At 68.0% G+C, this 10527-nt stretch overlaps 2 protein-coding genes across 2 annotated transcripts; both read left to right on the top strand.

The window, feature by feature from the left end:
• The first annotated feature begins 2273 nt into the window (after window positions 1-2273).
• Window positions 2274-7913, top strand: SEMA4C (semaphorin 4C). The gene is made up of 14 exons (XM_057413743.1): window positions 2274-2509; window positions 3439-3587; window positions 3682-3744; window positions 3858-3956; window positions 4662-4758; window positions 4834-4950; window positions 5037-5188; window positions 5268-5443; window positions 5755-5899; window positions 5979-6201; window positions 6282-6397; window positions 6477-6634; window positions 6716-6786; window positions 6871-7913. Exons 1-14 carry the CDS (start codon window positions 2308-2310, stop codon window positions 7695-7697), a joined length of 2595 nt encoding a protein of 864 aa, XP_057269726.1. The 5' UTR covers window positions 2274-2307; the 3' UTR covers window positions 7698-7913.
• A 1503-nt stretch (window positions 7914-9416) lies between these two features.
• ANKRD39 (ankyrin repeat domain 39) lies at window positions 9417-10326 on the top strand. The gene is made up of 4 exons (XM_057413742.1): window positions 9417-9574; window positions 9655-9758; window positions 9846-10049; window positions 10126-10326. Exons 1-4 carry the CDS (start codon window positions 9475-9477, stop codon window positions 10261-10263), a joined length of 546 nt encoding a protein of 181 aa, XP_057269725.1. The 5' UTR covers window positions 9417-9474; the 3' UTR covers window positions 10264-10326.
• Window positions 10327-10527: the final 201 nt, after the last annotated feature.

Genomic DNA, 10527 nt, shown 5'->3' with positions numbered 1-10527 from the left:
CGGGTGCTCTGCCCCTCGGAGGGCTGCGTGGCAGCCGCCATGGGACCGCAGCCAGGCTGCGGTGGTGCTGGGGAAGCGGGGACAGGCAGAGGGCAGTGAGGCCTCGAGGCGCCCCCAGGGCCACGCAGGGCCAAGCCGGTGGCAGCCTCCCTGGGCACCCCTCCAGCGCTTGGCTGCGGCACCTGCAATTGGCAGGGCAGAGATAACGAAGGAGCAGCGCCCTTGGCACGGGCACGTCTGTCGCTTGGCACATGTCACCGTGCTGCTGGCATCGGGGCTGTCCCGGAGCGGTGAACCCAGGCCGTTAGCAACGGGATCCGGAGCTTTCAGCTCCCTGCAACCCAACCCGTTCCATGGATCCATGGTCGTTACCGGTGCAGCTCCCACCCGCACCACGTCTGCCCCGCGCGGCCCCATCCCGCTGTTTATTGCGCTCGGAACGGATCCCCTTTGGCACAACGGGGCCCGCCTTGAACCGACCCGACCTGACCCGACCCCTCCGAGCCGAGCCGAGCCGAGCCGAGCCGAGCCGAGCGGCTTCGGTCCGGTCCCACCCGTGACGTCAGGCCGGGGCGGGGCCGCACGGGGCCGCGCGGCGCGCTCCCTCCGCCGCCAGCACCCGCCGCCGCCGCCGCCGCCGCCTCCCGCCAACCCGGCCCGGCCCCCCCCCACCCCCCCCTCCCCGAGCCCCGAGGTGAGTGAATGCGCCCGGTCCTGCCCCCCCCCACAACCCCACCCCCCCCCGCCGCGCCCGGCCCCAGCCCCGCCCCGCCCCGGTATTGTTGTGGCGGAGCCGCGGGGGAGGCGCTTTGTTCCACCCGGTACCGGCCGTGGCATCGCCCCCCCCCGCTGCTGCGGGCGCCGCGCACCCCCTCCGCTAACGGGGATCCATCGCCGCCATCCGTTGGTTCCCCCCCTCTTCTCCCCGTCGGTTGCGGACCCCCCCCCCCCCCCTTTCCCACCGGGAGGGCGCTGCCATGGGACCGTGGTGCCCCGGTTCCCCCGTGGGACCCCCGGGCGCCCAGCACCGGAACTGGGGACCCCGAGGACCCGTCCTGCCCGTGGCAGCCCGGCCGTGCCCTGTGCCCTCGGGGTGCCTGTCCCTGCGCTTGGCACCGCGGCCGTGCCCGGGGCTGTGCCCACAGCGGCCCGGCTGTGACCGTTACACCCTGATCCCGTGGCACTCTGCCTGTGACCGTTACACCCTGACTACGCCTGCGGCACCCCAGCTTTGGCTACGGCTCCGCAGCTGTGCCCGTGGCACCCTGACTGTGTCCACAGCACCCCAGTTATGCCCATGGCTCCGTGGCCATGGTTGTGGCATGCCCATGGCACCCTGGCTGTGCCTTTGTCCCCAGAACCATGCCTGTTGCACCCCAGCTGTGCCCATGGCACCCTCATCATGCCCATGGCACCCTGACCGTGTCTGTGGCACCCCAACAATGCCCATCACAACCTGGCCATGCCCATGGCACTGTGGCTGTGCCGGTGGCACCTGAACTGTGCCCATTGCACCCTGGCATCCCCAGCGCCATGCCTGTAGCACCCCAGCCATGTCCATGGCACGCTGACCATGTCTCTGGCACCCCAACAATGCCCATCACAACCTGGCCATGCCCATGGCACTGTGGCTGTGCCAATGGCACCCCAACCATGCCCATGGCACCCTGGCATCGCCAGAGCCATGCCTGTAGTACCCCAGCCATGTCCATGGCACCCTGACCATGCCTATGGCACCCCAGCTGTGTCCATTGCACCCCAGCTTTGACCATGACACCCCAACCGTACCCATGGCACCCTGACCATGCCCATGGCACCAGCAGCCCCCTGCCCGCACCCCCTCCCCGCTCTGGGGCGTCCCCCATTCCCACGCCCATGGGGTCCCATTCCCGGCCCCCCACCCTCCCGGAAATCCTTCCCGAGCTGATGCAGGCTCCCCCAGACCACCCCCCCCCCTCCTCTCCGCTTCCTGCTTCCCGCTGGGCAGGGCAGAACAATTCCCGGCCGCATCCTGCCCAGCCTGGTGTGGGGTGTGGGGGGGGGCCGCACGGCTGGGGCACCCCCGAACACACCGGGGCAGGGCCGGGGGTGACGTGGGGGGGAAGCGGAAGGGCCCGTTTCCTCCTCCGTGGACCCCCCTCCGCCACATTGCTCGTCACCACCGGAGGAGGGACCGTGATTGGGGGGGGGCAGCGATTGGGGACCCGCGTGTGTGTGTGTGTGTGTGTGTCCCCCCACTGCGTGGGGCGCCCCGGCCTCGTGATGCGCGTTCCTCAATGGCCGCCTTGTCCCCGCGCCGCCCGCGTGATGCCCCGTTACCCTAACGGGGCCCGACCGTGTCCGTGTGCCCCCCCCAGGCTCTGTGTCCCTGTCCCGTCCCCTCCCGCAATGGCTCCCCACTGGCTTCTGGCCCTCGCCTCGCTGCTGGCCCTCGCCACCGCTGCCACCGCTGCCGCGGCACCGGGGTCTTCGTGGAGCGCCGTGCCCCGCAAGACCGTCCCGTACGCGGGTGAGTAACTACGGGCGTCCAGGGAGAGGGGAATGGAGAGGGTTAGGGTGCTGCTCCCTGGGGCTCTGTTGTCCCCACCTCGGGCACGTTCTGTCCCCTCCCAGCTTGGCAGTGCTGTGGGGACCCCCCCTGCATTGGGGGTCTGTGAGAGCAGAGGGGGACTCCGTGCCGTGCCAGTGCCTGGGGTCCCCATCCCTGTGCTGTGTCCCTCTGCCGTGCCAGCACCCCGAGGTGCCATCCTTTAGCCGTGCCAGCACCCTGTGTCCCTGTCCTGTGCCGGTACTGTGTGTCCCTATCTGCCGTGTGCCATGTCCCTGTGCCATGCCAGCGCCGTTGTTGCTGTCCCTGTGCCATGCCCCGTGTCCCCATGCCCTGGCGCAGTGGCAGTGCCCTGTGTCCTCTATCCCTGTGCTGTGCCAGCGTCCCTGTGCCATGTCCCCTGTCCCTGTGTTGTCCCCATGCCCATGACCCACATCCCTGTGCCATGCCCGTGCTTGACTCCTGTCCTTTCCTGTGCCATCCCCATGCTGTGCCAGCACCCAGCGTCCCTGTGCCATCCATGTGCCATCCTCATGCTGTCCCTATGCTGTCCCATTGCCTTGTGTGTCCGTGCCATCCCCAATGCTGTCCCCATGCGGTACCATCCTCAATGCCATCCCCATGCCGTGCCATCCCCGTGTCCCCATCCCCACCCAGGGGCCCCGGTGCCCCCCTCTCAATGGTGCCTTTCTGTAGTGCCGGTGCCCGGGGGGGGGTCCGCGGGGTCCCTCCAAAGGCCGCAGTGTTCGCGCGGCGCCGCCAGTGCCCGCCCCGGTGACAAAGAGCCCTTTGTGCTCTGCAGGAGGGGGTCAAGGGGGGGCTGCGGGTGCCCGGCGGGGCTGGGGCTTCACCCCCATGTCCCCCCCCTTTGTGCCCCCCCCTCCCAACAGAGCTGCAGGACGTGGCCAAGCGCTTCTCGCAGGGGGGGGTCTCGCACTACCTGACGCTGACGCTGGACGCGGCTGAGGCGCTGCTCTACGTGGGGGCCCGGGAGGCCGTTTTCGCCGTGGCCACCGGCACCGTGGAGCTCAAGGCAGCGGTGAGGCCCCAGGGACCCCCCCAGGGGGTGTTCCTGGAGGGTCGGGGGGGGGGTGTGTGTTTGGAGCCCCCTGACCCCTTGTCTCCATCCCCAGATCTCCTGGGAAGCCCCCGTGGATAAGAAAGCCGAGTGCATCCAGAAGGGCAAGAACAACCAGGTTGGGGAAGCGGGTGCTGTGGTTGCAGTGGGGGGGGGATGAAAGGGTGACAGGGCACCCTGCTGTGTCTTGGTGTGTCCCCCCTTAACCGCCTCTTGTCCCCCCCCCCCCAGACTGACTGCTTCAACTACGTGCGGTTCCTGCAGAGCTACAACAGTTCCCATCTCTACGCCTGCGGCACCTACGCCTTCCAGCCCAAGTGCACCTACATCGTGAGTGCGGCCATGGGGGGACCCCAGAACCTATCATCCCCCTGCTTCCCCCCCCGGACACCCCCACCCGGCCTTGGGAGCATCACCAAGGGGTGTCCCTATCCCCAAAAGGGTGCTCCAGGGATGTCCCTGTCCCCAGGGGTGTCATTAAGGGGGTGCCTTGTTCCTGTGAGGCTGGTTTGGGGGTGTCCCTTTGACCACCTGGAGCTTTGTTAGGGTGTTCTTTTCCCCATAATGTGTCTGTGCTCATCCCAGAAGGGCTGTCTGGGGGGTATCCCTGCCCCAGAAGCATCTCCCAGGGGTGCCCCTGTCCTGAGGAAGGTGCTCCATGGATGTCTCTATTCCCAGGAGCATCATCCAAGGGTGTCCCTCTCCCCAGGGGCATGATTAAGGGGTGGCCTTGTTCCCATAGGGTGGTCCAGGGGTGTCTCCTGTCACCCTGGAGCATTGTTAGGGGTGTCCCTGTCCCTGTAATGGCTTATCCAAGGCTGTCTTTGTCCCAGAAAGGTTATCTTTGGAGTGTCCCTGTTCCAGGAGCATCACCCAGGGGTGTTCCCTGTGCCCAGAAGCATCATCCAGTGGTGTCCCTGTGCCCCAGAGGCTCATCTGGGGGACCAGGGCTGCTCAGGGGTGCTTAGATCACCTCATGGTGACATGAACCAGGGTGGGTGTTGAACCCCCCCTACCTGCTCCTGTGCCCCACAGGAACTCTCTGGCTTCACCCTGGACCAAGTGGCTTTTGAGGACGGCAAAGGGAAGTGCCCCTATGACCCCACCAAGGGACACACCGGCCTCATCGTGGGTAAGTGGCACTGCTGGGGCCAGCGGGGGGGTCCCACCCCAGCCCCTGTCCCCTTCCTAACCCTGTTCCTCGCAGACGGGGAGCTCTACTCAGCCACCTTCAACAACTTCCTGGGCACGGAGCCCGTCATCCTCCGCAACCTGGGCCCCCACTACTCCATGAAGACCGAGTATCTCACCTCCTGGTTGAACGGTAGGGCTGGGGGGGACATGGGGGGGGAGGACTGCATGGACACCCCCAACCCGTGGCATGGGGTTGATGTCCCTTTTCCACCACAGAGCCCCACTTTGTGGCCTCAGCGTACGTGCAGGAGAGCGCGGCCAGCGCCACCGGCGACGATGACAAAGTTTACTTCTTCTTCAGCGAGCGCGCGGTGGAGTACGACTGCTACGCCGAGCAAGTGGTGGCCCGCGTGGCCCGGGTCTGCAAGGTACAGGGAGGGGACACCGGGGCGAGGGACGGCGTCCTGGTGTGGCTTCACCCTGCGGTGACACCGGTTGGGTGCGCAGGGGGACGTCGGCGGGGCCCGCACGCTGCAGAAGAAGTGGACAACGTTCTTGAAGGCCCGTTTGGTGTGTTCAGCCCCCGAGCAGCAGCTCCACTTCAACCGCCTCCAGGCTGTGTTCACCCTGCCCGGGGATGAGTGGCAGGACACCACCTTTTTTGGGGTCTTCCAGGCCCGCTGGTGAGTCCATGGGGAGGTGGCATCAGCCCCAGAACTGGTGGTGGGTCCATGGGGAGGTGGCATCAGCCCCAGAACTGGCGGTGGGTCCATGGGGAGGTGGCATCAGCCCCAGAACTGGCGGTGGGTCCATGGGGAGGTGGCATCAGCCCCAGAACTGGCGGTGGGTCCATGGGGAGGTGGCATCAGCCCCAGAACTGGCGGTGGGTCCATGGGGAGGTGGCATCAGCCCCAGAACTGGCGGTGGGTCCATGGGGAGGTGGCATCAGCCCCAGAACTGGTGGCTCCCCTCCATCCCGCCCTGTTGCTTGCAGGGGGGACGTGGATGTTTCAGCCATTTGCCGGTACCACATCCTGGAGGTGAAGAAGGCATTCGAGGGCCCCTACAAGGAATACCGGGAGCAGGCGCAGAAGTGGGGCCGGTACTCAGATGAGGTGCCAAGTCCCCGTCCCGGCGCGGTGAGTGCCAGTACTGGCAGTGGGGAGGGAGATGGGGTACGGATACAGTCCCTCAGTGACGGTGACCTCGGTCCCACAGTGCATCACGGACTGGCACCGCCAGAATGGCTTCGCCAGCTCCCTCGAGCTGCCCGACAACACCCTCAACTTCGCCAAGAAGCACCCGCTCATGGACGAGCCCATCCTGCCACACCGCGGCCGCCCGCTGCTGCTCAAGAAGGACTCCAACTTCACCCAGCTCGTGGTGGACCGAGTGGCCGGGCTGGACGGTGCCATCTACGAGGTGCTCTTCATCGGCACGGGTAGGTGCCGGGCTGAGGGGAAGCCACCACGGGAAGGTCCCGGTGTGGGAATGTCCCTCACAGCCCGCTGGGACCCGCAGGTGATGGCTGGGTGCACAAGGCGCTGAACCTGGGCACTCGCATCCATCTGGTTGAGGAGCTGCAGGTATTCGAGCCGGCGCAGCCTGTGGAGAGCCTGGTGCTGGCTGGACGGAAGGTGAGAGGTGCCCCGGGGCAGGGGACGGTGTCCGGGTGTCACCTCGGTTGTCACCTCACCCCTTCTCCTACCCTCGCAGAAGCTGCTCTTCGCTGGCTCCCGGTTCCAGTTAGCCCAGTTGCCGCTGGCCGATTGCAGCCGGTACCAGTCGTGCACCGACTGCGTCCTCGCCCGGGATCCCTACTGCGCCTGGAGCCGCAACGCCAGCCTCTGCGTGCGCACTGACGGCCTCAACGGGTACAGGGGGTCCCTGTGGGGATGGGGGGACACCCGCTGTGCCACAGGGACCCCCTTCACTTCCACCACCTCCTCCCGCAGGTCCCAACTGGTCCAGGACGTGCTGAGCTCCGACACCCGTGCCTGCACCCTGCCTCAGGTGGCCAAGCAAGGTGAGACCGCGGCAATGCCGCGCGGGGCTGGGGTCCTCCCTGGCTTTTTGCCTCCCCTCCTGACCCTGCGCCGCTCTCCCACAGGCTCCATCACCCCCAAAAACGTGACGGTGGTGGCGGGCACCGACCTGGTGCTCACGTGCCGCTTGGGCTCCAACCTGGCACAGGCGCTGTGGACCTTCGAGGGCAGGGCGCTGCCGGCCGAGCAGGCGCTGGTGCTGCACGACACCCGCCTGCGGGCGCTGGTGGTGCCGGGAGCAGGGGCTCAGCACAGCGGCACGTACCGGTGCTTCTCGGAGGAGCAGGGTGCCCGCCTGGGCGGGGAGGTGTACCGGGTGGTGGTGCTGGCCGGGGCCGGGGTACCCCTGGAGACGAGGGCGCCGCTGGAGAGCCTAGGGCTGGTGTGGGTGGTGGCCGTGTGCCTGGGCGCGCTGTGCCTGGTGCTGGTGCTCGTGGTGTTCTCGCTGTGGCGGCGGCTGCGGGAGGAGCTGGGGAAAGGCACCAAAGCCATCGAGAGCACCCTGGTGTACCCCATCGAGCTGCCCAAGGAGCCCCCCAGTCCCCGCTTCGTCCCCAGCGCCGCGTCCGACTCAGATGAGAAGCTCTGGGACCCGGCCAGTTACTACTATTCGGACGGCTCGCTCAAAATCGTGCCGGGTCACGCCACGTGCCGCAACGGCGGCCCCCCCGGTGCCACCTCGCCACCAAGCGGCATCCCTGGGCAGCCCCTTCACTCACCCACCCGCATCCACCTTGGTCCCCTGCGTGGTTCCTCCTCCAACGGCTACATCCGCCTGGCGCTGGGTGCCGAGGAGCGGCCGCCCTGCGCCGACCTGGCCGAGGAGCTGCGGCGCAAGCTGCAGCAGCGCCAGCCCCTGCCCGACTCCAACCCTGAGGAGTCGTCGGTCTGAGCAGCCGGTGGCCGCCGAGCAGCTGTACCTACCTCAGGGGCACCCACTGCGGGGACCCCGGCGCTGGCAACCCACCGTAGGGACCAACGCCTGGGCACCAGCACCCGCCTTGGGGCTGCAGTGTGGGCGCTGGTGCCCAGTGTAGGGATGCCGGTGCTGGTACCTGACTTGGGAACTGCCATGTTGGCACTCACCATGTGGATGGGACTCTCACTGCAATGCTGGTACCGGTCTTGGGCACTGCCACCCCGGCACCTGCCTTGGGGCAGTGGCACCGTGACACCCGTCTTGGGCCACCAGAGCTGCTCTTGGTCACCACGTCCGCCTTCGGTACCGTGTCCCAAGCAAGGGACTGACCTTTGGGGACTGCCACCAGCCTTGGGGACCACTGCCCCCCCCGGGTGCCGTGTCCCACCCTGGGCAGTGGCTGCGGGATGACTTTTTGGGATGATTTAAGAACCGATTGGGTTTTTCTTCCAGAGAATTTTTCTAATGCCCCCCCTCCTCACACCTCTCCCCCTCCCAGGGCTTCGTACCCCTTTGGCCCTGGTTGTAAATACCCCCCCCACCCCAGCCTGCTACCCCCCTGCACGCTGCCCGCTTGGGCCCCTTTTGTATAACCCCCCCCACCCCCAGTGTAATTTATTTGTTACCAAAATATATTTATTTGCTGTAAATACGTGAGTATTTTTATATTAATAATAAAAAGGAGTAAAAAAAAACCCCAACCATCAGCACATCTTGAAAGTGAAGCCGGGGGGGGGGGGGGGGGGGAAGGTGCGGGGAGGGCTCTGGGCCCCCCCCAGCCACTGAGCTCATGGAAAAAAGCCGCGCTCGGGGCTATAAAAGGGCATCGCGGTGCCGTTCCCAGGGCGGGGGGGGGTAAGAGCGGAGGCTTGGCCCCATGCCCGTGTGTCCCGTCCCGTGTCCCCCCCCCGGATGCCGGGGGTCAGTGCGGGGTCCCCAGGGAGGGCCTGCCGGGAAGCAGGGCGGAAACGGCACCCGGGGTCCTGGGGGGGGGGGTGCTCCGGGAGCGGGGCCAGCGCTGCCCGGGCCGTGGGAACCCGGGGGGGGCGGGGGGCAGAGCCGCCATGGGATCCGAGGGGGGAGCACAGCCCAGCGCTAGCGCGCCCCTAACGGCGGCGACGGGGCCGAAATGGACCCAAGAGCTCGGGGCGTGGCTTCGTTCGGCTTCCCCCGACTGCCCTCGGCTCTTTCCGGCTCCCCTCGATCCCCTTCAGCCCTTCCCTGAGCTCCCCTCGGCTCTTCCCGTCTCCCCTCAGCCCCCTTCGGCTCTCTCCGCCTTCCCTCGGTCCCTTCGGCTCTTTCCGCCTTCCCTCGGCTCCCTTCGGCTCTTTCCGGCTTCCCTCGGCTGCCTTCAGCCCTTCCCTGAGCTCCCCTCGGCTCTTCCCGTCTCCCCTCAGCCCCCTTCGGCTCTTTCCGCCTTCCCTCGGCTCCCCTCGGCTCTCTCCGCCTTCCCTCGGTCCCTTCGGCTCTTTCCGGCTTCCCTCGGCTGCCTTCAGCCCTTCCCTGAGCTCCCCTCGGCTCTTCCCGTCTCCCCTAAGCCCCCTTCGGCTCTTTCCGCCTTCCCTCGGGTCTCTCCGCCTTCCCTCGGTCCCTTCGGCTCTTTCCGGCTTCCCTCGGCTCCCTTCAGCCCTTCCCTGAGCTCCCCTCGGCTCTTTCCGCCTTCCCTCGACCCCCCTTCAGCCCTTTCCTCGGCTCCCTTCGGCTCTTTCCGCCTTCCCCCGGCTCCCTTCGGTCTCCCCCGGCCCTGGCGATGGCTGCGGGCCGCCGCTCGCCGCCGGGTCCCTGCTGCCCGTCGCGGGTGGCGGTGCCGAGCGCACACCAGAGCCTGCCCGAGATGGACTTCGAGCGGGGTCGGGTGTGGAGCGGGACGGGGGGCTGAGGGCAGGGGCATGCTCCGAACCTCGCCTGACCCGGTGCCCGCTGCCCGCAGGGATCTGGGCCGCGGCGCGGGACGGGGACGAGACCCGAGTGCGGCAGCTGCTGGATCGGCGCGGGGAGCCCGGCCAGACCGACCTGGCGGGGTACACAGCGCTGGTACGGGGCGAGGAACACGGGCCGGGAGGGGGGGGGGCGGCGGTACGAGCATCCCGACCGCCGTGCCCACCGTCCTACCGCCCGCAGCACTACGCCAGCCGCAACGGGCACCTGGGGGTTTGCCGGCTGCTGCTGCAGCGCGGAGCCTGCTGCGACGCCCGTACCCCCGGCGGGGCCACCCCGCTGCACCGCGCCAGCTTCTGCGGACACCTCGCTATCGCCCGGCTCCTGCTGGCCCACGGCGCTGACCCCGCTGCTGCCGATGGGGACGGCCGCACCAGCCTGCACAAGGTGGGGCGATGGGGTCGAGGCGGGGTGGGGTGGTGGGGTGTCCCCGGTGCTGTCACCCACACCGTGTCACCCGCAGGCGGCCGAGCAAGGCCACCGGGAGCTGTGTGCGCTGCTCCTGCAGCACAGCCCGGCGCTGGCCGGCATCGCCGATGCCAAAGGACGGCGGCCTCGGGACATGGCTCACCCGGCGGTGCGGGACCTGCTGGGTACCTGAGCGGGGACACGGGAGCCGCCGCGGGACTCCTCTCCGTGGATAAACAGCGCCTGCGGCACCCAACGCTGTGTCCGTGTCCGTGCCTCTGTCCCTGGTGTCCGGAGCCATTTTTAGCTGTTCCCCCCTCCGCTCCTCCTCAGCCCCACCGAGGGGAGACGGCCACAACCAGCTCGGTGCCGTGGGGTATCCCCTACCTGGGGGCGAAGGGGCAATGGCGGCGCCCCGCAGCCGCCACCGAGCTCCTCTATGTGGGGACTGCAGCGC

Source organism: Pezoporus wallicus, unplaced genomic scaffold (assembly GCF_028554395.1).
Source record: "Pezoporus wallicus isolate ANWC-B61680 ecotype Strahan unplaced genomic scaffold, APGP_CSIRO_Pwel_v1 contig_13214, whole genome shotgun sequence".
Classification (NCBI taxonomy): domain Eukaryota; kingdom Metazoa; phylum Chordata; class Aves; order Psittaciformes; family Psittacidae; genus Pezoporus; species Pezoporus wallicus.
The sequence above is the reverse complement of the archived record's forward strand: the minus strand, read 5'-3'. Positions and strand labels throughout refer to the sequence as shown.